The 27463-nt window shown below is 48.4% G+C and overlaps 1 protein-coding gene across 3 annotated transcripts in view; it reads right to left on the reverse strand.

The window, feature by feature from the left end:
• The window catches only part of PRKCE (protein kinase C epsilon), a 509389-nt gene that overhangs the window by 24142 nt on the left and 457784 nt on the right, over positions 1-27463 (reverse strand). For all 3 annotated transcript variants that reach the window (XM_030857772.2, XM_060309072.1, XM_060309073.1), the window contains 3 exons: positions 11987-12125; positions 6319-6507; positions 2309-2455 (listed from right to left, as the gene is read on the reverse strand). In XM_030857772.2, the coding sequence (XP_030713632.1) occupies positions 2309-2455; positions 6319-6507; positions 11987-12125 (475 nt within the window). The remainder of the gene's footprint in view (positions 1-2308; positions 2456-6318; positions 6508-11986; positions 12126-27463) is intronic.

The following is a 27463-nucleotide window of genomic DNA, read 5'->3' on the forward strand; positions in this document are numbered from 1 at the left end:
CGCTTCATTCCTCCCCCTTCCTCTGTCTGGTTCCTTGCCCATCCTGCAGGTCCACAGACATCTCGCACTTGTCCTTCCTGCCCTCCCCGTACTCCAGGGAAGCCAGCGACTGCTCAAAGTGTCACTCCGCTCAGGTCTGCATTTTCACTGGGCTCAGAGTTCAGACTGGAGGCTGGAAGCCCCACTGAGGAGCCCCTGGCATTGCTAGGGCTTTGGGAAGAGCTCCTGGAGACCAGAGCCACTCGGGTCTTTGGCCATCTCAGAGGAATCACCTGCACTGGATCTGAGTGATGATCTGCCACTATTCTACCCCAGTGAGAGACCCTCCTCTGCGAATCCATCCTTTAGAGCTTCCTTGCGCCTTTTATCACAAAGAGCTTCCCGAATTCCTTGCTTCCCTGTGGCCTCTCGGCAAAGTCTGCCTCTGCCCCACCCAGGGCCCCTCTTCCCTTCACACGCTTTGCTGATGGTCCCCTGGCGCTTGTCCCCTCCAGGCTGCATCCCTGGGAGAAAGCTGCTCCTCAAGTCCTCCCCCTCCCCCCCCACAAGGCTAGTGTCCAGTCCTTTTGTTGAGCTGGTGTCTAGACTGGAGTCCAGGTCATCTTGCAGACCTGCACTGGCCGATTGGTCCCTGCTCTCGTCCCAGGTTCCTGCTTGTTGGGCCTGGATTCCTTACTCAGTTCTACGTCTCAATTTTCTTTGGGTTGATTAAGTTAGATTGAACCTAAAATAACATCTCACCCTCAGATCTGAGTCTTTGGTTTCTCCTCCTCTGCCTGGCCTCTGGTTTCCTGCTTCCCCTCACTTTGTCTGGGGAACCTTGTCAGCTCATCTTGTCCTTAAAGGCCACCTTCAGAGACCCTCGGGATGGGGTGGGGCGGCCTTCAGGCAGGCTGGTACACGCGGTGAGCCCTGTCCTGAGCCCACAGCATGGGCTTTTGGCGTGACAGGCCCCAGAACTGTGGGTGATGCTAGCAAAGAAAGAAGGTAAAGCTGAACTTAGCCTGCTCCAGGCTGTGTGCCAGCCAGTGAAGATCATGAGCACCCAAGAAGGAAGCCGACGAGGAATGGAGACAGGACTGAGTGTCCAGGGCCCGTTCACCTGCCATGCTCGCATCTGGCTGAGGCCTGGACCACACCCTTCAGCTGCGAGCTACCCCCGACGTGAAACATTTCTGAGAAGCACCGCACTCTCAACCCCTGCCCCCCAGAAAATGTCTTGGAATACAGTAGATTTCCTCTCTGATGATTCCCTAAGCACAGGAGGGTCTTTTCTGTACTTGCAAGTGAGGAAGAAGGGGTCCCCTGACAGAATGTGGGGTGACTGAGGGCCGAATGGATAATCTCAGGTCTTCCCTGCCCGAGACCCCAGCCCCACGACTCTGGGGCTCTGCCCTATAACTTGCTATGTTACACACCCTCCCTTGCCCCCAGGACGCTACCCAGCTGGCTACCCAAAGTTTCAGTCTAAATGACTGCCTCCTTGGGCTAGGATCCAACAGAGATAAGAATTTCCCCCCCCCACACAAACACACACATGCACACGCATGCACACCCACACCCACACTCTCTCTCCAAGTTTAAGGAGGGCGCCGCCGGCCCTCCCCCCTCCCAGCAGGTCACCGCCACAACGCGGTCTCTGAGTTAAGCCCGGAACCGACAGGCCTATTCCTTTTTCCAACCTCTGAGCTTCAAACACATTTTATTGCACCCTCCTCCGACTGGCATGAGCACAACAGGCCCAAGAACCTGGAAGGAGTGTGTGCTGAGGCTGGAGTGAAGGCAGAAGGGAGAGTGGATCAGAGAGGGCAGAGATGTGGCCTAAAGAAACAGCGTCTTATAGAGCCAGCACCCATGGGCAGCCCGGGGGACAGTCTTCTGCAAACGGCCATCTCTGAGCCTCAGCTTCACGCTCTGTGCTCGCTCCACAGAATGACTGCAACCATTAGTTACTTAACATTTTTCTTTAAATTGACTCATTTAAAAAAAACCTTATCTATGAGGAAACCTTATATTGCTACCACACATGGAAAACCAGTATCATCTATAATTTTTGATCAAGATAAATAAAATTTGATTAAGCTACAAAAGGTTCTTCTGTGTCCCATATAAATCATCACCTTGGTTACCGCTACCGGTTATGTGTTTTCGACAGTAAACTCCCAGGCCCGAGGAGACTCTCTTTTAGGGGGCCTCTTGGCGACCTCCTGCCCTTGTCATCTTGGCTGTAAAATGTGCCCGGACCCCCGCCTCTGCGCATGGGAGCCAGGCCCGCCCGCGCCGCGGAACGAGCTCACGGCCTACTTACAATTCGAGGTTTGAAGGGTGGCTTGATCTTCTTCTGCTCCAGGAGCAGCCAGTCGATCTCCTTGAAAAACGGGTGCTGCTTGATGGCATCCTCGCCGTTCTGCGCCGCCACACAGCCCAGGCGCTTGTGAGGGTTCTTGGTCATGAACTGCGGGCATGAGGAGAGAGATGGAATCAGTGACAAAGGCCCGGCAGGCACAGGCTGTGAGGGGAAGACGGAACTCAGCCAAGGCAGCATCTTTAGCGTCACCTCCCAAGCCCACTTTCTACATTTTCGGGGGCTCTGCCCCTCAGGGTGCTCTTTCATTCTTACACAGAACTTACTGTGCGCCCGCCACCGTGCTACACGTAGTATTACATATACACGCATTGATTCATTTCATCCAGCGTGACCCTCTGAGGTACTATCATGATCCCTACTTTATAAGTGAGGTAGCTGGGGCACAGAGAAGTTAATTAACTTGGCCAAGGTCAAACAGCCAGCAAGGTATCAAGTCAGGATTAGGAGCTCAGACTCTCTGACCCTCTGATTCCCCCTCAGATTCTCAAGTCTTCTCATCAGGGAGACTGAGGTCTGATAAACTCACACTGAGAGGTCAGCAGTCCTTTTTGAGGGAAGGAAAGAAGATCAGATATTCATGTAAAGGTCAATTATCAAAGGCACCTCCTCCTCTTTCCTTTTCCTGGACCCAGGCCCTCCTACTTTTTAAAAAAATTTGACTTTGTAATCTCTAGCACAAACCCCCACATAGATTAACAGATAAAAAACAAGAAAAAGAAAGGCTTACTTCTTCTCAATGCCTGTCTGTAAAAAACACATTGATGTGTTTTGTACTTTTTGGCTGGTGTCTTGTGACCTCACACACTCAGGTGAAATGATTATTCCTGTTAAATGAGTCAGTCCTGATGGCAAATGTTAATTTCACTGAGCAGACGTATAGTAACATAACCTTGAAACAAATCAGTGCTGGTAGGTGGAAATATTTCTGATAGCCACCCAGAATAAAGGTAGGGGTGTGTGTGTGCATGTGTGTCAGAGACTGAGTATTATATTTCATGGGGTGAAGGCTGAAAGTTTAGATTTAAACAAAGGAACCTAAGAGGACAAATTATAATCCAAAGGGATAAATCTATAATGACAGCATTTTAGGCTTCATCAGCAAGGGAGGTTCTCCTGGGCAGTAGGAGCCTCCTCCTGCCTCCTGCCTGGCACCCCTGAAAGGCAGGGGAGCCACGGACGAGAGAGTGAGGAGTTAGGAATGGTGCCAACACACTTCATCCTTCTAATCGAACAGCTGGCAGAGGTCACCCCTGCTTACCCACCCCTGATTCCTATCGCCCACAGGATAAAGTCCATACCCCTTAGTTTGGCACACACAAACTACTCAGTCTGCAGCCAGTCTCTCTTGCTCGCCTACTGCATCCTTTACTTGCCTGGTCCAAGGCCCCTCTCTAGCCTCTAACTATCCTCTAAGAAATAGTCAAAATGCTGCCTCCTCTGTGAAGCCTCCCCAGATTCACTCTGTGGACATCTAAGACACCATGCTTCTCGTTTATTTAAATTATAATTTGTCTAAACATCTCTTCTCCTTGGTGAGCTCTATGATATAGGAATCAGTTCTATCTTCCCAGCATCTGGCTCAGTGCCTGGCTCCCACTGTGCACTCAGTACTCTGAGATGAGTGAACAGCGGGTTGAAGCCTGGGCCTCAGGGCACAGTGCTGAGGAAGGGAGGCAGCAGGAATGCCATTACTGTTGCACAGGTTGTGCACTGCATAACTCTCTGGTGCAAATGGCCTTCTGGAGAGTTCTGTGTGTAGGCAGCAGCCCTCAGAGACACAGATCAGTGGCCAGAGTCATGGAAAACCTGGCCTGGCCCTAGAATCAGGTGACAATGTGAGGAAGTGAAGTGTTCCAAGGCCAAGGGAGTAGAAGACTTCTCCTTGCTCCCTCAGCTCTTCCTGTCCTCCCACTTCTGGGAGGGGAAGTATCAGGGCTACGGATAAACATACAGGTTTTAGCGTCTCGGGAAGCTGACCCCGAGCCACAGGCTCTTCTCTTTTCCCAGAGACTTCACCCTCACCAACCAGCTGACACAGGCGTGACCTCTTCTGAATCTCTGTGCTAATGACATTTTGGACTGGACACTTCTCTGTTTGGGGGCTGTCCTGTGCAGTACAGGAAGTTTAGCAGCACCCCTGGGCTTTACCTCCTAGATGCCAATAGCACCCCTCCCCTCCACGTTGTAACAACTCAAACCATCTCCAGACGTTGCCAGATGTCTCTGGGGGATGATGGGGGACACAATCACCCCTGGCTGAAGACCACTGCTCTAGGTCATCCATAATGAAAGGGCCCACCTCGGGTGCCAGCAGGGGGCTCACAGGGAAATGCGTCAGGCTGGTGTTCAGGGCCCAGGGTGTGACCAGCTCTGCTGGGGGTGTTCTGGCCGCCTCAGGTGCTGCAGGTCTTTCCTTAGCCAGCACCTGGTACAGCGTCTGGCACATCCTAGAGGCCCGATAGATACGTGTTGAATAAATGACTGAGTGAATGAGCAGACTCCGTTTGCTTCCTTCACTGCTCTTATCTCAATTGCGACCACACGTGGATGTGTTTTTTATTTATTGCCCACCTTCTCCTGCTGGACCACAATCTCCACAAGGCAGGGATGACGGCTGTTACACTCACCAGTGCTTACTCGCGTCTAGCACAATGCCCCGCACGCCGGAAACACTCAACAAACGGTCGTTCGTTGAATCAGTGAATGGGAGGGAGGGAGGGAGGGAAAGAGAAAGAGATGCAGAAGGGAGGAAAGAAATGAGGTGAGGGGAAGAAGGGACGAGGAAGGCAAAAATGAACTGCAGAAAGAAGCAGCATGTTCCGCTGTGGCATTTTCCAAAACATGATTCATACATGTCCCCTGCCACATGCCTGCGAAATGATTTTAGGCCATTTTTACCATTTTCATGGGATAATCTATGTTAATTAATTATGACAAGTGATACTCTTTCCATTCATGATAGCTATATAACATTTCTTTATAAAATACATATAATTAGGTAGATTTGGGGACTCGATTGAAAAAACAAAACTAAATCACGGTAGAGCGGGTATCTGGATGTGGCAAATTCCGTGACTGAGGCACGCCAGCTCTGAACTGTGGGGCATTCTGATGGGCGAAAGGAGCCAGGACCGGAAGTCAAGATTCCTGGGCTGTCATGGCCTCAGTCCAGCGGGGTGACCGTTCCCAGGTAAGCTGGTCTGCTTACCTTCCGTGCACCTCAGCTCCCCCAGCATTCCAAGGGGGACAGGTAACTTCACTTACTTGCCACAGTACAAGTGTCTTACAATGCAGCAACGGGTATGCTGAGCACGTACTAAGCACTGTCACCTGTGAGGGACTATTTGCTGGCGGGGGGTGGGGGGGCAGTCTCTCTATTACATCTGGATCCAGCGTGGCCACAGGGATCTTGAGTGGACGCATCGTTTTTGATCAGCGATGCTGTCGCGGACACAGGTGCGCAATGCCTCCCTTCCCTCCCCCACTGCAGGCCCCGGAGGAAGACAGGCCATGGGTGCAGGTAAGGAAGGAGGGTCCAGCCCCCAGAGTGCAAGCAGCAGGGGTGACCCCAGTGGAGCAGGGGTTGGCTCTGACCCCTCTACAGCACTGGAGGACCCAGGTGCATGGAGCCTTCCTCGGGAAACACAGACATGGTGTCCCTTTCCCACAACAACAGTAATTTGTCCCAGACCCCATTTCTGGCAGGAGCGGGTGCAGTGGGCCTGAGCTCCCAGCAGTGACTGCTCTCCGCCCCTTCTGTTCAGCAGTGAGCAGAGGTGGGACAGAGACAGAGAGAGAGAGAGAGAGAGAGAGAGAGAGAGAGAGAGAGAGAGAGAGAGAAAGGAGGAGGGGGCGGGGAGAGAGAGAGAGAGAGAAAGGAGGAGTGGGCGGGGAGAGAGAGAGGTGGGAAAGCCAGGGGAACAGAAGGTGGGTGAGGGCCAGTGACTCACAGCTTTCAGGATGCTGACGGCCTCCTTGCTGAGCCAGACCGGGTAGAGCACGTCGTCATGGAGGATGGACTCAAACAGATCATCCTCGTTGTCGGCCTCGAAGGGGGGCTGACCAGCCATCATCTCGTACATCAGCACCCCCAGGGCCCACCAGTCCACCGAGGGGCCATACTCCAACTCCTGCAGGATCTGTTTGGGAGACGGGCAATGTCAGGGTCCACCGAAAGCTGCCCTCCGTGGCTACACCTGCGCCACCAGCGCCCGTGGGAAGACGCGCGTCTCTATTTCCAGCTTGCTCCTTTGTAGGGCGGAGCTGCCTTACATAAAATTAGGTTCTAAATCAGCAAGTTGAGTGAAAATTGAGTTTGGGAGGCACCATGTTGGGGGCCAGCTTTCAAAAACCAATACCCACAGTCTGTCTTCCAGGGGGAGCAGACTGCTTCTTTGCCTGAGCACCAGATGAAGTTCCTGACTTGAACTGAGGGCCACGTAAAAAGCTGTGCACATTTTTGACACTAAAATTGGGGTGAGTGCGTGCAGCAAATTTGGGGCTCCCATTGCATGCTCAGCCCAGGGCATAGCTCACTGAGTGGAACGGTGAGCGGAATCTTAGTCCTCTTTAAATGGTGACAATGCTGAATTTAAGGAGGCCTGTGCTCTTGGAAAAGAAACTAGAGTTAATAAATTTCCCCACCCACATGTGTTCTAATCATACAGGACCACTATGCTCTTGCATATTCTGAGAAAAGACCCATGACTTTCCTACAGCTCGATGATGAATCCTTGTTTTCTTGCCTCTATAACGCCCCAGACCCCCGTCTTTTTTTTTTTTTTTTTTGCAGTACGCGGGCCTCTCACTGCTGTGGCCTCTCCCGTTGCGGAGCACAGGCTCCGGACGCGCAGGCTCAGCGGCCATGGCTCACGGGCCCAGCCACTCCGCGGCATGTGGGATCTTCCCGGACCGGGGCACGAACCCGTGTCCCCTGCATCGGCAGGCGGACTCTCGACCACTGCGCCACCAGGGAAGCCCCAGACCCGCTTCTTTTTATTTGAGGTGTTCCATAAACATTCTCCCTATTCCAAGATCTCAAATCAAATCCTCTCCTTGGTTGTCTGGTGCATTTTATCTTTGACGGTGGCCATTTTTCTTATCTACGTTCTCTGCCTCTCTTTTCTCTCTCTGACCAAGTGTGTGGAGTCAAAGTCACTTAGGTTACATGCACGTATGACAGGATGCTGAATACTCAACACCATGGGCTTCCTGCAGAACGGTGTGTAAGAACTGCAGTTTTACAAACAGAATCAGAATGTCAGTGCACAAGAGGAATTCTACTCTGAGTCAAGAAGCCGCAGAACTTTTGGAAAAGCAAGTAACTGCCCCATCCCAATTTTTCTTCAGCACTGGCCATGTGCCGGAAGGAGATGGAAGATCAACCAGGTTGCATCCAGTTTCACTCCAAGTCTGGCATTAGATTTCTGGGTGATCTCAAGCCCGTCACTTGACTTCCTCATGTATCAGATGAGGCTCAGATTCTCAGCTTAACCTCACAAGATTAATTAAGGTGGAAGATTTTGAAAACCGACTGCAAACTACAAAGCTCTATATAATTACAAGGTGGTACTAAATCCAGTTTTTCTTCTATAAGGTTTGGTCTCCACGTTTATATAGAATGTAGCAGGTCACTGATGTGTGTTTGGCTCAGAGCAGAAATAATGCTCAGTCAGAGCAAGACCAGGCGTGGTACTGCCCAGAGACAGGCGGGTGGGCGGGAGGACATCTCTGGCCGCTCTCAGCGCTGTCATTCTATAAAGAACTCCAAAAGGTGAAGGCTGTGGAGAAGCACGGCTGGAGTGCAGGTACCCAAGGGGGGTGTATTTTGAGGACTCCCCCCCAAGTAGGCAAAGGCCATTCCAGCTTGCAGGTAACTTCTCAGGTAACTCGTTACAGAACAAGGCTCCAGCTCAGATTCCAAGATGGAAGAGGAGGCTGAACCCAAGTATCTAGACTGACTGGGGTCTACTCAAAATGCCCTTCTAGAGGTTGTAGATTGCTTGGGAGTAAATCAAAAGATGGGCAGAAGCATTCTGAAAACAGTAAAAACATGCACATTTTAGGACTCCTCAGAATTTAGAATGAAAAGGAATGTGAGCAAATGCAGCCAGCTTTAAATTATTCGGGGCTGGTAAAGCCGCTTGGTTAGGACCTTTGGTCTCAGCCCAGTGCTCAGCACAGGGTATCTGTAAGGTCAGAGCTACAGGCTCCACTGAGGAGCCAGTAACTCTGCTCTGTTCCAAAGGCAAAGGGAAAGCCAAAGCCCAAGACTCCCTCAACCCTGAAAGACCCAGCGGCCCAGCCTGGCTCACCGTGGTACCACCTTCAAGGTCATGGTCATCACCCATCTGCTCCAGAAGGCTTTCCCGGATTTCTCCAGCTTTTCTCCTCTCCTCTGACACCCCAAGACCCTTGCCCTAAGATCTGCCAGGCACTTTCCACATACTACCAGCAGTTGAGCTACTTGTTTCATGGTCAGCTGTCTCCCCAGGGCATCCATAAGCCACCAGAGGGTGGGGGCTCTATATTTTTCTGAATCTACCCCTGTGACCAGCCCAGTTCCAACACTCAGGGAGACTGGCTGGCAGGTGTGCCCACCGTGTGTATCTTCCTGGGCATGCTCCCTTCTCTCCTGGGCTCTGAGGGCCTTGGTGCTAAGGTAGCTGGGTTCTATGCCTCCTCGGTGTGGTGGGGAGGTGGCCTCCAGGTGGCCCTGCGTGTGCTCAGACAGGATGGCGCTGGGGAAACCACAGAGCAGCCCTGCCCACCCTTCCTCAGGCCCCTCCAGAGTCTTCCTATTTTGGGTGGCATCTTTTCTAAAATTCCCCTTAGGCTTGGCCCTAATTATCTGTTTCCTAATCGCCTTGTCACGGATGGAGCTGGTGAGAAGGGCAAGGCTTCACATGCCATGGGGGGGGCACCTGGTGCAGCGGCCAACCCCTTGATGGGTCAGAGCTGGGGTAGAAGAGCGGGCACTGGGCCTGATGACGTCAGGCACTACCCAGGGCTGGCCGCCATTTGACGGGGAGCGGGGGCTGGGCATGGAGAAAGGAGAGGGGCTGCCATGGAGGTCAGCCAAGGGCACACCGTGGGAAGAACAGCCCCAGGGCAGAGCTAATGCCTCAGAACGCGTCTCTGGTTCCGGGTTTAGCCAGGTGTCTCACAACCCCTCCTATTTGAATACAGGCTTATGCTTTCTGAAGCATTTCCATGCTCTAATCTCATTAGATTCTCAAAATAGCTTGATGAGGTGGGTAGGGCAGGAATTATTTTCCCATTTGAAAGATGAGGAACCTGAGGGTCCAAAACATTTTGCCACTTGGTCAGGATCACATGGGGGCATTAGTGGTTAAGTCGGGCCTGGAATCTCAACTCTCAGGACTGTGCTTTCCCACCCCACCGCACAACCCAACGACCACGATGACTGTGACGGAGACACCACTGACCCAGCACTTACCGTGGGCCAGGCACCGTGCTAAAGGCTTTAGCGGCGTAATTTCATTTAATCTTCCCGATGACCCTTTGATAAAGGTAGCGATACCCTTATCAGCTGTAATTTGCCTACAGTAAGACCAGGGATTTCACTTCGCGTGGAGTGGCGATGCTGCAGTTGGCACAAGTGTAGAATGGGAAGGAAGAGTGTCTAGGGCCCACTCTCAACAGAGACCGGAGTTATTCATTGTGAGTTTCATCAATGGATTGCCTTTTGTGAAAGCTGTGTGGGTGTTTTGTTCATCATAAAGTGAATGTTTCTCTTGGACCGGGTCCTTGACTAGTACACTGGGCTGCCAACCCTTTGACTCTGGCATCAATTCACAGAGGGCCTAGGACCAAGCATTCTGATGATAAAGAGTGAACGAGGAAGGTGGTAGAAAAAGCAAGTCTCAATCGAGAGCTCTTGCTTGCAATGATTTCTCCTTGGAGGTTAAATTCCCAGTGTCCCTGCTAAGAGAACATACTAGCAGAGACAGACTGAAATCTCTATTCTTCAGATCTTTTAGAAGATGGAGGTTCCAGTGAGAATTTACCTATTACCATCCTTATTCTATGACCCTCCTCAGGCCTCCCCGTGTCTTGTCTGGGCTGTGGAAAGACTCTCAACCATCCTTCCCTGACCCTCTGGCTTCTGATCTACACTGCTGTTGCCTGTCTTCTTTCTGGGACAGGTCTGATGATGACCCTCCTTCTACTGGGAAACCCTAAGTGGGTCCACAGATCCTACAGAATAAAGGCCACTTTCCTTGGTCCTTTTTCGTAACCTTGTTCATTACTAAGAGCACTAAGAAATCCTCTCTTCTAGCCACGCTATCTTCCTTTCTAAAAATGGCCAAGAATGTTCTCATCCCCTGGTCTTTGCTCATGTTGGAGCATCACAAGTTCTCATTCCTTTATTCATTCAACAAACCATTACTAAGAGACTGACTAGTGTGCCGGAGCTTGGGAGTACCCAGATTAGAAACATAGCCCTGCCTTAAAGGATTCAGAGCCCAGGAATACTGAGCCTCCTTGCCTGCCCCACGCCCACTCCAGTCCTTCCTGCTGTTTTCAGGAATGCTCCCCACTCCATACCACCAAAGGAAATCCTGCTGATTCTCTACAACTCAATTCATCCACCCGGTGCTCTAAGAAACCCCCCCGATCCCTGAGGTTACTGTCTTGTGTTGTGTACCTATTCATTCTGCTTAATTCATTGTTTACTTATCTGTCACTCTCTTTAGACACAAAGTCATTTTAGGAGAGCCACCAGGGTCTTAGTCAATTCTTCATCCCCACATGGCTTTGTGTCTAGCAGGTGCTCAAACAATGCCCACTGGAAGGAAATGAAATCTGGCCGTGCTAACCCCTACCCACCATGGACAATGCTTAAAGGGGATTGGTACTTCCTTCTCATCTCACATGTGTCAGAACACTCAGGACCGTTTTTATTAAGTATTTATGACAGACTGTGTCTTAAATCTGAATCATACCACACTAGATATCTCTCAGTCTAGGCAAGACTGACCTGTAGAAACTGAAGGCAAACAAACACTTTATGATGCACAAAACACCCAAGCAACTCCCATGAAAGGCAACCTATTGGCGAGGCTCACCACGAACATCTCCGATCTCTATTAAAATGAGGCCCAGGCGCTCTCGTCTTCCGGCTCAATCCTGTGTGCCTGCCATGAGGAATCACTGCTGCACTAGAAATGGCAACTACTTCTTGGTTTCACTGTAGGCCAATTATAGCTGATAAAGCTAATCACTGCCTTTATCAATGGTTCTCCTTTATTCTGGTTATTAAAAAAATGAAAGCAATCATACAAGTCAACAAACGTCTCTTGGTCCTAGTTTTGCTGGTAGTTCTGGACTGGGGTGAGAGGATGCTCAGGGAGGGCCTGGCCAGCTTTGGGGAATGGCCTGCTACTCTCAGTTCACCGTCATCTCCCCATCACCACCACTTCCTTATGCAGAAGTCGGCAAGCCTTTTACCTTGCCTTTTCTCCCTCCTCCCCGGAATCCATTCTGGTTTTCCAGAGCCTTCCCCAGCACCGCTGGATGACCCTGGCCTATGGGGATGGACTCAGGCCTCACCCCTGGCAACAGGTGGAGGCAGCCCTTTGTCCGTGGTCTCACCTCGGGAGCGATGTAGTCAGGAGTCCCGCAGAACGTGGTGGTCGTCACGCCGTTCAGAATCCCTTCCTTGCACATTCCGAAGTCGGCCAGCTTGCAATGACCTTCTGCATCCAGAAGGATGTTGTCCAGTTTCAAATCCCTGTAAGATGGGCCAGAACCACACGGTTAATGCTTCACTTATCCCAATATGACCTTTTTGAGGTGAAGAGGTATGCACATCTCAGGGAACTCTGCTACAGAAAGGAAAGTCTTCAAGGAGGCTTGATCTGCCGACAACCAACCCCAGTCCAGGGCTCCTGCCCACAACGGCCAACCCCCCAAAGTGCCCCCCATTCACTGCAGCCTGAGGGAGGAGCTTCTGTAACCTCAGGAATGTCTCAACACTGCTTTGGTTTAAAGAAGTCAGCAGCCACTTACGGAAGCCTTACTGCATGCTGAAATTCATATTATTCAGATCTTGATAAGAGAGAAAGAAGGAACTTAGGCCCCTCCCTTTATCAGTTAATCATGGGGATCAGGTGGGGGGACAAGACTGACACCCATTGGCACCAATGAAGCACACTGAACCACATAAGAACCAGGCGCTGCTTTACAGGACACGGACTATGTGAGCTGCTGTGTTCTGGGGGCAGCGGGGGAGGGAGACCATTGATGGCTGGCGCAGGCAGGGAGGGCTCCCAGGAAACTGACTCAAGAGAAGCTTGGCTAGGTGGTAAGGTTTGGACAGAGCATGAAGAGAAAAGGTGGGAGGGAGGGGAAGGCCAACACAGTACATGCAAAAGGCAGTGAAGAGACCAGAGAACTGAGTCCCAGTAAATGGTGAGGCAAGGCAGACATGTTGAAACCAAACCCGAAGAGCCCAGAACGCCAGGAAGGGGGTTCTGAAATTCATGCTGAGGGGCCGAGGGTAACTGAAGCCCCAGCCTGCACAAGCGCGCACGACACATTTGCAAGATCAGTCTCTTAGGGGCAAGAAGGCCAAGCAGGGGAAGGGTCTGGGTGCAGGAAGGAAGGCCCATTGGTTGCAATAACCAGGCCCCATAGAGCTGGGTGGTTCTCAGGCCTCAGCCAGTGCAGCTTCCATATGGCCTATTTTACAGTTTGGGTTTCCCCTAAGATCTCGTATAGAATCTAGGGTTCTGGATAAGAATTCCCCTAGCAAGTCTGCAAATTCCAGACCTGTCCCATATAAAGACCTAGATGGAGGTCCTCACCCTGGGTCTCCCTCAGCAGTCACTCTGGGGTGGGGGGGCCTTGCAAAGAAGGCCGACTGCCCGGCACACAGAGCAAGAGGGGCCTTTCTCACAAGCCTGCTGGCGTCTGGACTTGAACTCCGGCCACCGTCAGGAATCCAGGCCCGAGTGCAAAGGTGGGGCAGGAAACACTCTAAGGCCAGCCTGTCTTGCACCCGTGGCCCCATTTCCTCATACAGCTGGGACTTCTTGAGAAAAGAGAAAGCACGTAAAATGTGCTGCTCTAAGCAAATGCTTGCGGGCTACAGAAAGAAGAGCGCGCCCGGGCCCTTGGGACCAGGGCTCCCCGAGTCCCTACCCTGGCCACCGTGCGTGGTCAAGGCTCCGCTCTGGCTGGGGTAGGGGAGCAGTGAGGGGAGCATGACTCGGGTGCAGGCGGCCTGGGTTGCAATCACTACTGGGGTGTGGTCCTGGTGCAGTCACCTTGCTGGCCTGTAACCCCATGTGCTGGCGTGAAGGGTTACTGTGATGAGGTGTGTGAAAGAGCCGGTCTGATACCCTAACACCCGCCTCCTTCATGAGGAAACTGAGAGGGAGCCGGGTTTCCTGCTAACGTTTGAGTGGCTGAGAGGCTGATCCACGGCCCTGCTGAGTTAGGGCCCCTTACACGCTCTCCAGTCTATAGAGTTGCCTTTCCAAGACCTACCCTTGCCCACCATGATCACCATGGCAACACCCACGCTAACGGTAACGACAACCTGCGGAAAGCACCTGGTAGTCTACAAACCACATTCGTATTCTGAACAACCCTGAGAGCGAGGAAGAGCACACTCTGCACGACGGCGTCAGAAACAAGCACAGGGAGACTGGAAGAGGGCAAGTGACCTCCGTAAGGTGGCACGGTGCTGGTGGGACTGTGACCTGAGCTCAGGTCCCTGGCTCTGAAGGCTGGCATCGCTGCCTCCATGTACTACACTCCCCTACCTTCCTGCCTTCTCAGTGGTGGATGACTTTCAGTGCCAGTCACCAACCCCCAAAATATAAAGGACCCCGCATGCCATCACTCAAGCACTCTCTTTTAAAGCCTTTGTTATGTCATAGGAAGGACTCGTTCTCATTTGTACGAATGGAATAGATTTCAGAAGATTCTGAGCCAACCCGAACCTTGCCTTTGTGCTGAAAATTGCGACTCAGCGTTTCCGGCCCATCAGGTTCAGCCTTTCCTTCTGCTTGGGGGGCTCCTACTCAGAGCAAGAGAAGGTGGACCACCTAGTTTCTCCCCACCTCCTGCTCTTCTCTGCCTGCCCTGGCCCAGGTGCACACCATCCCTGGGCTCCCTGCCCCTCTGTTCCCTGGAGAGAGAAGTCACTCCTGCTGAAGGCCCAGGGCGGCCACCAGGGCCGAGCATGTTTTGCAGCAGCTGCCCCTCTGCTGTGGCGAAGGGAGGCCCCAGGCCAAAGCATTTCTTCCCACTGTCCTGTCGATGATGCCTGACATCTTCCTTGGAGTCCCCCTCCACTGCCTGTATTTATCTAAACTCCAACTCCCCATGGGAATCCAAGTCCCAAGGAAGAGTTAGTGATTTATGTTCCTTTCCTTTTGTAACAGGAAAGATTAGCACAGCTTGAAAGATCCCTGGGGGCCAGGAAGGCTGCTACTGCAACTTTATTTCTCTGGGCGTCTTCAGTTTCATTTTAAAAAGAAAAATACTCATACCACAGAGACCAAATTTGTCTTGTCCCGGGCTCTAAGTGAGTTCCTGAGTGGGATTTCAGGGGATGGGAGTGCTCAGGGAAGCCCAGGGCCATGCTTGCTCAGGTGGAGAATGAGAGAGGAGAGAGAATGCCCTTCCCTGCAAGGGAGAGGGGATGGAGCCTGCAGAGAGAAGGTGGTATCCCCGAAGCTCTGCTAGCGGCACAGCTGGCTGAGGGCGGTGGTCCCCTCATGATTTCCCTCCCCTTCTCCTACCAGACACCCCTTTCCCCTCTTGTGTATCCTCTTGGTCACACTTTATACGTAAAAAAGAAAATGTGAATATACATTCATTTCCTCCCGTTTAACTGAATGCAAGCTTGTTATATGCACTCATTCATACCTTATATTTTCTACTTATATATTGGCTATATTGGAGATCTTTCTGTCTCGACACATGAAGAGTCTCCTAATTCATTTTTATGGCTGTATGATACTCCACCGTATTTTGGGGGGGCCATTTAAGATGCTTCTAATATTGTGCTATTATATAAATAGTGCTGCTGTGATTAAGTTTGTACATAATGACATCTTGTGCATATATGAAAGTAATTGTACACATATCCTAGAAATTTCTGAGTCAAATAGTAAAAAATGTGGATTTTGATGAATGTTGTCAAACTGCCCTCCTTAGAGGTTGAACAGTTTACATCTCCATAAGCATATATGATAGTCCCTGCTTGCTACCATGGTGTGTTACCAAGTGTCTGGTAGTCTGATAGGTAAAAATAGTATTTCAGTATATCCCTAGGTTTCTCTGTTAAGTTTGGGCATTTTTTCCTATATTTAAAAGTGATCTGTATTTTTTTTTCTGTGAACTGTTACCTATTTTCCTTTGGTGGTGTTTGATTTTTATTGATTGTTAGGAGTTCTTTCTATATTAGGAAACAACCTTTGTGTGGGCTAAGAATTGCAAATACTTGTCTCAGTTTACTCTCTGACTTCTGACATTGCTTATGCTGGTTTCTGCCAGGCCAATCTTATTTCTTTTGATGTAACTGAATTGATGTTTAATTTTACGGTTTTTGGAGTTTATGTTTTCATTTGAAAGTCTTTGTTTTACCCATTTCAAAGTTATAAAAGCATTCTCCCAAGGTTTCTCACTAGTACTTTTAGGCTTTCATTTTATAAACGTTAAGTCTTTGATATAATTGGAATTTGTCCTGATAAAAGGTGTGAAGTATAGATCCAACTTTGTTTCCAGACTTCTAGTAAGTTGCCCCAATCCAATATGTTAAATACTTCATCTTTTCCTCATTGATTGAAATACCACCTTTAATAAATACTGGTATTAAATGTCCATATATATTTGGATTTATTTCTGTACCCTTCACTCTATAACATTGGTCTGTACCATACTTTTTAAATTATTGTAGGTTTAAAATATGTTTTAATAGCCAGCAGGACTGGTCCCCTTCTTCTTCTTTTTCAAAATTTCCTGGCTACTCTTGCATATTTATTTTTCCATACAAACTTTAGAATCATCTGTCTAGTTAAAAAAAAATTCCTAGTGATGTTTTTTATTGGAAACGTGTTTAAAGTTATAAATTAACTCAAGGAGAATTGATCTTTCTATGATGTTGAGTCTTCCTATTCAATAACACTGTTTGTTTTTCCATTTGTTCAAATCTTGCCTGTGTCCTATAGGAGCATTTTAAAGTTCTCTCCTATAGATCTTGTAGTACACTTTTGTTATATTTCATGGCAGCCTGCCGGTTGTCCCAATATTCATTCTCCCTTTCTCCTTAGTGAGAGAATGTTGATTTCTTTTAAGCCATGCACATAGTGATGCAGCTATAAACTAGAATTCAAAGCCTTCTTTAGAGCTGGGCGTGGTTATGTGACTAAGTTCTAGCCAATCAGATGTGTCGAAGTCTCCTAGAAAGGAAGAGCCTTACAGTTCTGCTTTCCTTCCTCTATCCTATTGCCTGAATGAGGATGTAATGCCTGGAGTCCTAGCGGCCACCTTCGACCATAAAGATAAGGACCACGTCCCAGGAATGGACTACCTATACTTCCAGATAACATTCATAAGAAAAAGAAAAACCTGTACTTTATTTAAAGGACTGTTGTCTGGGTTTCATGTGTTAACTGCAACTGAATCTACTTCTAAATAATCCAAGTTATTATTTTATATTTCACATTCCTATTGTAAATAGGAGCTTTCCTTCCATTCCATTTTCTATCTTGTTACACACGTTTGTACTATTGATTTCTGCTAACCATTCTGTGCCCTGCTGCTACACTGAATCATCTTTATTTTTGTAAAGGAGTTTTTCCAGTTGATTCTCCTGGATTTTCCATATCATGTGTAATCAGTGATCATTTTGACCTCCTCCTTTTCAGGGATTATATTGCTAACTTATTTCTTCTGTCTGATTGTGTTGACTAGAACCTTGAGAACAGTACTGAAGAATAACGGTGAGAGTGAGCACCTTTGGTAGTCCCTGATCTTAGGGGGTGGGGCTCCCAGAATTTGGTCCTCAGGCAGAATACCTTTATTATAGCCCCTGTCACGTGGCACCTGGATCGAAGGCTTCCTTACTGTACTTTCTCCACGAGGCTGAGGATTGTGAGAACTTCCATGGAACCTCCCTGACTCCCCGAGCTGCCAGATGTCCAAACGGGCTGTGTGGGGGCTGGAGAGAAGCGGGTAAGGAGCAGGTCATATGCCCTGTGCCTCTGGTCCAGGGTTTCTCACCCTTGGCACGTGGAGCTGGACTGGCATTTGGGCTGGATAACTCTTTGTTGTGGGGAGCTGTCCTGTGCACCGTAGGATGTTTAGTAGCATCCCTGGTCTCTACACACTAGATGCTCTTAGCAATCCCCAACCAAGCTGTGACAACCAGAAACGGCTCCAGACATGGCCAAACGTCTCTTTGCAGGACCTCTGGCAGAGAGCTACTTCTCTGATATAAGTCTTAACAGTGATCAAAGCTCCAAGATGGCCTAACCCAGATCATTAAGCCAAACAGGGATTTGGGAGCCATGCACTGGCTATCAGGAAAGGGTGCAACTGCCTACAGTATCCTCTGCCATTTTATCCTAGGAGACAAGAACCCTGACACACCAACCCTGCTGACATCTGCTATCATCAACCACCTTTTTTTTTTTTTTTTTTTTTTTTGCGGTACGCGGGCCTCTCACTGCTGTGGCCTCTCCCGTTACGGAGCACAGGCTCCGGACGCGCAGGCTCAGCGGCCATGGCTCACAGGCCCAGCCACTTCGCGGCATGTAGGATCTTCCCAGACCGGGGCACGAACCCGTGTCCCCTGCATCGGCAGGCGGACTCTCAACCACTGCGCCACCAGGGAAGTCCCATCAACCACCTTTTTAAATGTATGAAGAAATGGAGGCTCACTTGCCCAAGGCAAGGCAAGTCACTTGCCCAAGGTCACAGGGCTGGTAAGAAGCAGCACTGAGCTGACTCCACGCAGCTGCCCGTGATCACCTTACACCAAATGGAAGGCCCGTGAGCTGGAAATCTCCATCTGCTGATTGGACCCAAATTCCTTTGGGCTGGATAAGGAAGGCTTCGTGGTGAGAAGGGGAATACAGAGGCCAAGAGGTCACAGTGGCTGACAGGGAAGGACTGATTTAGATGCAGGATGGTATGACCAAGGCTCCCTTGGGGCAGGAGCACAGATCTCTTCCAGAAACTCAAAAGGCACCAAGAAAAATTCCCTAAACAACATACCTTTAAAAAAAAACATTCTGTAAAACCTATGGGGGTAGGGGTGAGACCTTGCAGTTGGTTTTAAGGAGGGAAAAAAAAATGCTTTTCTTCTATGACCAACTGCACTGCTTTATTGGGCTGGAAAATGGGAAAGGGATCTGTGAGTGAAAGCAAAGATCCCTAAAGTGAGTTTACTGTGAGCTGGGGAAGAAATGGTCTTGTCCTGAGGATAAGTAAGGTGTACAGAAGGTCTTCATATCAGGGACATCTGTTACAGATGGGCCGAAATCTGCAGTAGATCAAATGACACTTTTGCTTTTAACAAAAGTTTACTTTTAACATGACGTGGAATCAGCTATTGCTATCTCTAGAAATGTGTCCACGACAATTTGAAATACATATTTTGGCTCCTAAGAATTGTACGCCCCTGCCCCCCACGGCTATCGATGCACTTAATGGCTATGTCTAAGACGTAGGTGCCTCTATGTTTTGATCTGAGATGCTGGTGGGGGGTGGGGGCCCCCCAACTTGTCTCTTCCTGATAGGCAGTGAGGCAGTTCTGAATCTGAATCCTAACTTGGCTACTTTCAAGCTGGATGATGTTCATGGTCCAAAATATCATTGGGACTCAGTTTTCTTATCTGTAAAATGGGAAGAATACTGCCACGGTTGACTGATGTAACTGACATGAAAGCTCTAGCACAGTGCCTGAGACATGGCAGTTACCCCAGAAAGTCTGTCCTCTCCAGGGATCTCTAACGGTCACTTCTTAAAATACACCTGCCACGTGAGGGCAAGTCACTAGAATTTTTGAAAAATACTTATTACCTCTTACTGTGTATAAGCCACTGAGAGAGACACTGTGGGATGAAAAATAGGAAGCATATGCAACTGTAATATATGAAAGAAAGTGATGACTGATACTTAAATGAAACAGACAGACACAGATAGAGACTGAAACTTTCAGTCCAGTCCAGTGAGAAAAATCACAGATTCCTTTCCACTGGGCCTGGGGAATGACAGCTGATGGGAACACCTAGAGCCCCAGGGGAGAAAACAACTGGGTGGGAGGTAGGGAGTAGGGGGGTGGGGCAATACAGGTGTTTCTAATCAGGATTGCTGTGACAGCTTCCAGACCCTTAGTTAGCAAACTTCTCAGGACCTGGATGCCATGCTGGGAATGGGGCCTGAAGGGTTGCTGTGGTTGCAGCTGTAACCTGTCCCTAAGCTCCAGGCTTACACACCTTAAGGCTATCCCATGCCTTATCTCTCTTACCACGCAGCCCTGGCAATGAGTAGCATCATCCCCAATTTACAGAAGAACCTGGAGGGAAATAAAGCCTAGGGAGGTGAGCTGGGGCCTGCCCTTCAGAAGCTGGGTGAAGTCCTCCATCCCTCCCATAGCACCTCAGCCATCTCAGCTGAAAATTCACCCTTTGCCATTTGTAAAATTTTAGTGTCCCAATTTGATGGCAGATTCCCCGAGAATAAGGGCCAGAAAACTCTTCTGTCAACCACAGAGCAGTCAGCAAAGGGGTGACACCCGTGAGACCATTCACACACAAGAAAAAAGTGAAAAAAATTTTGTTTTGCTTGACTTGGAAACTTGCCCTAAAGGAAGATATCCATATGCTCCTGTCTCCTTCACCCTGGCTCCATTTTTTTTTTTTTTTTTTTAATGCCCTCACTTCCTGGTATGCTCACCCCACCGGCAGGCTAATTCCACAGAGCTCAGGCCTGAGTGCCACAGAAACGACAGCAAATTCTTCCATTTACTTGAAGATAACAGATGAGAAAGATTACTTCTCGGGATGCCAAGTATTTGGATCACCAGAGAGCAGGCCCTTGGGGCGAGGTTATGAAGGAACTCTGCTTGTTTTTGGACAAGTAGTGGAGACTTGTAAACGACTGTGGTTAATCACATGGGAATCCAGGCTCTTCTGGCAGACGATGTCAAACACTTTCATAAATTGAACAGTATGTTCAAGAGAAAGACCATTTGCCCCTTCAATGCAGTCAGACTCCCCTCAAGGTGGTCGCCAATGCTGGTGACGAGCCATCACCCTTTCTCCCAGCTTTCTCTGTGGCAGCCACCTCCCATCACTCCCAGGAAGGCCATGTCACTCAGGTACGACCCTACACCCCTACGACGGGATGGCAAGCGAGAAGCCTAGGAGAGTGTACCCCCGGCCTCTCCATCAAATAGAAAAGCATAATTTGCTTTCAGAACCAAGGTAAATGATTACAAAATTCTCCGTATCAGTGCTGATACCTGAGAGTTGACGATAATATTTCACTCTGGGCCAGTCTGCAGAGAAATCTTTCTCCAAGTCTTTTCACAGGAAAAGCTCAATCATTTAGGAACAAAATCATAACCACCATTTTTCTTTTTCAAATGCTTTTGCATGCCAGGCTCGGGGGTAAATCTTTTATATGCATTAACTCATTTAATCTCACAAATAGCCTATGAAGCTGGTAAGACTATTATTATCTCCATTTTAAAGACGGTCTCAGGGGTTATTGACCTGGTCCAGAACACACAGGTAGTGAGTGACAGAGTCGGTGCTGTCTGACATCAGCTCCCATGTTCTTAATCACTTTGCTATGTTGCTTGGGGAGGGAAAAAAAAAAAAAAACTGTAGCACGTTTTTGCCGTTTTGCGGGATTGGGAACACAACTGTTGCTCTTGGAGGGTGGTTGCTTTTGACTCACAGCAACATGGTTACAAGATGCAACTGATAAGCTAGACACTGCTGTTTTGACCAAACAGATGACCCCTTGTCTGAAGACAGCAGACTTTAAGCTACCACACTGACAGCTGAAAACCTGAGGTGTGAAAGAGCATCCCTGTTCACGGCCAAAATACATAGCCTGGGGCTCTACCTGGGCATTAAGACTTGGAATCACCGCAGGATCACTTATCTGATAGCATGATTTTCCAATTACTTTTTTTTTTTAATCCACAGTACTGAAAGCAAATCCTTATCCTTAATACTCATGGATAATATCCTGACTTCCACTGATGGGAAACAGACCTTGACTTGTGTCCCCAGCAAGTAGGATGGGCTGCCCTGACCATGATACTTACACCTAGTCCCCTCATTCCTCTCCAGGTGATCAAACAACCTGGCTTCGAAATGGCTATTTGGGATTCAGCGTACAGACCAGGACCAAGGACAATGGCGACCTCAAGCAAGCTGCTTTTCTGAGCTTTACTGTCTTCAAATATGAGATATGATGGCTGGATAAATTAATCCCCAAGGATCCCTCTCGTCTAAGACCCTGGGAAGCCAAGGCAGCTGGAGCACATGAAGCTTGAACTTGCAGTCCTAGCTGTTCGACACCAAATGTTTCCCTTTCCACTTTGGAGCAAACCTTTGCCAGCAGGCGTTTTTATACAAAATGTAAATCAGATGACGCTCTCCTCCTGCTTGCATTCTTCCAGGGCGCCCCACGAACTCGCTTCCTAACATGGTGCGCAAGACCCTGTGTGGTCTCCACCAGCCTGGCCTTTTAGCCTCATCCCTCACCCCACCCCCTCACAATCCAAACCTGGGGACTGGGGGTGGTTCCCAGATGTGTGAGGCTGTCTCCTGCCTCAATGTCTTGGCAAACCCAGGCCCCACTGGGAGCATCTGTCTTCCACAATGGCCCACGCCATGGGGGCGGGGCCTGGGAATCCCCCCAGTGCCTGAAGCATCCTAGCTTCTCAATACCTGTTGGTCAAAGGAATGAGTGAGTAGAGAAGTGAATTTGTGGATCATGGCCCCTCCAGCCAGATGACCTTATTTTCAGATAATGTACGGAACTACTAAAACATATTATGATTAAAAAAATATTAAAACTAACGCCCAAACCATCAGAGGCAGCTGGATCTGATGTTCTCTTGCACCTTCCAATCCATCCTCTGGTTATACTCAGGAAGAACCCCTTTTTGACCCCAGCAACTTCCACGGCAGTCAGACTAGCATCCGAGTGCCTTACTCTGGCCCTGGGGCTGGCCCTTCCCCATCTCATTTGGAGTCACCTTCCCCTTTGTCCAGCCACAGGGGTGTCTGACAGTTCCTCAAGCTCACCGAGCACTTTCCTGCCTTGAGACCTTTGCCACATCGCTGTTCCCTTTCCCTGGAAAACAGACTCCTTGCCATCTGAGTCTCTGCCTCCATTTCCTTTCCTCAAAGACGCCTTTCTTGGCCACCCTGTCTAAAGTGTCCCACCACCACCCGCCCCCGACCCTTCCTGTATTCTCAGTAACCAGGGTCATTTCCTTTGCAGCAGTGATCACAATTTGTAATTACTTTGCTTGTTTATGCCCTTGAGTTTACGGCTTCCCTCACGTGAGCTCCACGAGAACTATGTCTTCGTGTTTGCATCTCGGTCCCCAGAGTCCTGCAAAGCACCTGGCACTCCATGTTTGTTGAGTGCCTGGATGAGCTAATGAGCAGGATCTGTACTAAGTCCATTCTAATGACAGTCTAGTTAATGGCATGACTACAACTCCTAATACATCCGTTGCCTACTTGGCCCTACTACATAATGCTCCACAGTACTTACTGAGTTGCCACTCAGGGTCTGCTTTGGTGCTAGGAGGACACTGACAGAGGACACAGTCCCTGTCCTCAAGGGAGAAGTGAACATGAATGAGTCCGGGATACTTGGGATGGTAAGTTCTACACCAGAAGGACAAACAGGACACCACCACTGCCCTTAGAAGGCAAGGGCTGCTGGTCTCGCCTTTTCTGGGCCCAGCGATTTGCAGCTCGGAACCCAGCCAGCACTCTGTCATCACAGAAAGGGACACTCCAGCTAAAGGACCAAGAGTAACCTTTCTGGGGGCGTGCCTGGAGCCTGGCGGAAGTGGACTATGGAACCCTAGGCAGGGCCCTAATTCCCGGACAGGAAGGCCAGAAAACTACTCCTCAAGCTCCTCTGTCAGTACGACAAGCTGCCAGAACCAGAAAGTATAGGGCTTCCGTGTGCAGCCACGCAAGAAGCCACGTGCTAAGACAGTGGTCAGCCCCTTGCAGGTCAGCCCAGCCCAGATAAAGAGCTGAGGAAACGCAAATGTAACCCTGACAAGTTGAGGGGGATGTAGGGAAAGCACGTCTTCCTGCAAAGCGGGGGTCACCCAAGTTACTTGGAGGATATCAGAGGCCTCCGGCAAGGCCAGGGAGCTGAAAATGGACTGACCTCTAAAGGACAGAAAACAGATTTTATTATTCTTAAAAAAAGAAGTTGTACATTTATATTTGTTTAATTTGGCCACAGAAGGTATTTGCTTTGAGACCAAGTGGCGCTTTTCAGCTGATCAGGGATGTGAACGCGCATGCGTGTAGGCACACATGCCACTAGGGACAGGTACACGGTGTGTTCATGCCACACGTCTGTTCGTCGGCTCAGGTCGAGGGGGATGCACAGGTCCATGAGGATGAGGCAAGGACCTGTGAAAGCTTCCTCTCTTTCATCAGGGAGGACACATCTGGTGGAGTTTATGAAACAAATACGATTAGAGCTAAGAGTACCTCCAATGCTCCACCTGATAAATATTTACGGGGCACCTACTATGTGCTGGTGAGGTCCAGGTTGTGGAGTGAGGGCAGGGGTCGACCAGTAGTTCAATTTGCATATGCTGAGTCTGAGATGCCTTGGCGACATCTAACTGCACGTGATGGCCAGGTGATGATATATGAAGGTCTGGGCTGGAGAAAGAATGAGTGTGGGTGCGATTTTCTGAGAAGATAGATAGTATAGTGTGAGAAGAGAAGAAAGCTAAGACTGGTCTGTGAGCAAGCCCAACGTTTAATGGGTGGGACTTGCAACGAAACCATCAGAGAGGAAACTCACAAGCCTGGATGCCCAGGAGGCCCAAGGAGGAGGGACAATCTCAACCAAAGGGCAGGGCCAGTCACTGCCGTGCTGCTGACGGGTCTCAAGTTTGGTGATTCAGTAGCTCAGAGTTCTTTTTATCCAACTGAGGCCCAGGAGGTAGAGTCCCTTGGCTTTATTTATATTTATTGATATTTTCTCTTTATGCTTTGTGATTCCAATTTAGAAATAATGATAATAGTAGTGATAATAATAATAATAAATTTTACATTTCAAGAAATGACTTGCCAGATCAATAGAGGTATCACGTACCAGGGCTGGCCCGGTGAACAGCTTTAGTAAAGAAAAGAAAATGTCAAACCTGTCAATGGGAAAAAGAGAAGGAATTTCCAGAATTCCACTCAGGGGAAAAAATAAAGCACTAATTCTGCAAGTGACACTGGGAGACATGTCTTTGTATAAGACGGTCTCGTCTCCACATAGGAAGAATCCCCATTCAGAAAAAACCCACTGGAGCTCTGTGTTTTCCAGAAGCCTTCCAGTCTCCAACCAAGAAGGACCTAGCAGCTTCCCCTCCTCCCCGCCTCCTCCAGGTGAGTGGGTGCACTGGCGCCCCAGCTCAACAACAGCCCAGCTTCCTGGGTCCCTCTCTCCACTCCACCAGGCCCACTGCCTTCTGGCTGCCCTCCCTGGCACTCCCTACCTACTGCACCATCTGAAGGGGTACTCAGGATATTTCTTTACTCCCTTCCCTTTAAAACTCACTCTCCCCCAAACTACAAGCCCTTCTGAATGACCTGCAAATCTGTTCAATGTCATTAAGCTAAGGTAGGCATTTATGACTTGGTACGCAACTTCCCCCAGGAACCTACACAGACTGGTCAGAAGACTCTGGAGAGCTGGTGGAGGAGATGGGGCAGGGGGCACAGCCTCAATACCACTTCTCAAATCCTGCCTGGAGGGGGCTGAGGTCCCCTCCAGGGCTCTCCTAGTGGCCACCTCCTTATCCCTGCCTCTGAGTCCAGCTTGAGTCAGCTGCTTTTTTTTTTTTCCAACCCTAGGACCATTCCTGGAGCAGGATTTGGATTTTCCTGATGTCTATCAGCTAAAATTCAGAGTGCTGCTTATTCCCTGACTTGGCTGGAGATCACCAGCAGAATGTATCCTCACAGTAGAGCAGGTTGTTTGGCCATAGCTGTGGATGAAATAGTAGTAAGTTACATTCAAGGGAGGGAGGTACTTATAAAAGGTTGGTCCATCTCTGCCTTGGGAAAAAGTGATACCTGGCTTTTGAACAAAGTCTCTTTCAATTACAATCAAGGTCATGGAAGTGTACTGAGGGCATGGGGTACACACACAGAGCACAGCAGACCCTCAGATTTAGCAGTTAGAGCTTTCTATTCTTGAGGTACCCTGAGGATCCATGATAAGTAGCAATTTCTACCTATTCAGGGTACATACTTTAATTGGTTTCTTCATGAAGCCAGTGCGTGGGGTCAGCCAGTGGGCCAATGAATGAGCTCAACCCAGTGGAGACAGTGGCGAGTCTGGGAGAGGAATAGTTCTCAAACAGAATGCAAGTGCTTTGACCAAATTAAACACAGGAATGTGCAATGTGTTGGGGATTCAGATCTATGACAAACAAGTCCTCCAAATACTCTATTCTGCAATAAAGAAATCAAGATTTGTGAAATTTTTTTTAGCAAGTGCTGTGGCAAAAACGGAAACTTTAGCGAAAACTAAAAAGGTGGCTAACGTGCTGTAGGATGTGCCCAGGCAATATATAACTCTCAACATCTCTCTTTATATGTACATTTCTATGTCATACTAGTCATGCTATATACTTTATTACATGCATACATCAGTATATATTATTGTATATGTACTTTATTATATATGTAATAAAATACATATCAATATTATGGTTAGTATAGAGAATATCAAATTAATATATAGAGAGACACTGATATATAGAGAGAGATTGAGAGTTACGTGTTACCCTGCAGTGAATATATATTTACACATATAAATATAATATAATGAAGTATGTATGCCGAAAGTAGTTAACATGTAGCATGAGAATGAGCCCAGGCAACATATAACTCTCAATCTCTTTCTCTCATATATTAATCATACTAGATACTTTATTGTGTATATAATAAGGTATATATAATGAAGTACAATTGGCCCTTGAATAACATGGGTTTGAAGTGCATGGGTCCACTTATACATGGATTCTTTTCCAATAAATATGTACTACAGTACTACACACTCCATGGTTGGTTGAATCTGTGGGTGCGAAGGGCTAAGTTATACATGGATTTTTGCATGGAAGGTTGGCTCCCCTAACCGCTGTGTTGTTCAAGGGTCAACTGCACATATATATAATAAATATACAGTAGGATTAATACATACCATATATAGAGAGAGATGTTGGGAGTCGTGTTGCTTATATACACACATGCAATAAAGTATGTCTATGGTAAAGCTTCTAGTTGGATAAATATATATGACGAATATTTGGTGTGATTATTTGGATATATGTATTTATATTCTATATATTATATGCATATATACTATAATATATGTACATATAGCATACGTTTTACATAAAATCAGTAGAAGTTTATGTGACTTCTTAGACTATATTTGGAGTTACTGGTCGCCTCCCAATTTTGCAACTTATTTTTACCTACTGGTTCATGCTAAACAGGGATAGAAACAACAATTACTCCTGAACCTTCAGAGTACACAAATGCAAAATCTGTCATCTTATCAGGCTAAAAAAAAGAAAATCACTATATTCATGCACTAACAGCTTCAAACAGAAGTTAATTAAACGAATGCTAATTTCCTCATCTGTTGAGAACTGTCAGTTTTTATTGCCAGAGATTAGCTGTTAAGATATATGTATATATACCCAGAACCACATCAGCTCTTTTTTGAAACGTAAATGTTCTGATTTAATGGAAAATTACTGCAGGGCACAAGTATAAACTATAAAACAATTAAAATCATAAATCCAAATGG

The sequence above is a fragment of the Globicephala melas genome, chromosome 12, assembly GCF_963455315.2.
Source record: "Globicephala melas chromosome 12, mGloMel1.2, whole genome shotgun sequence".
Taxonomy (NCBI): domain Eukaryota; kingdom Metazoa; phylum Chordata; class Mammalia; order Artiodactyla; family Delphinidae; genus Globicephala; species Globicephala melas.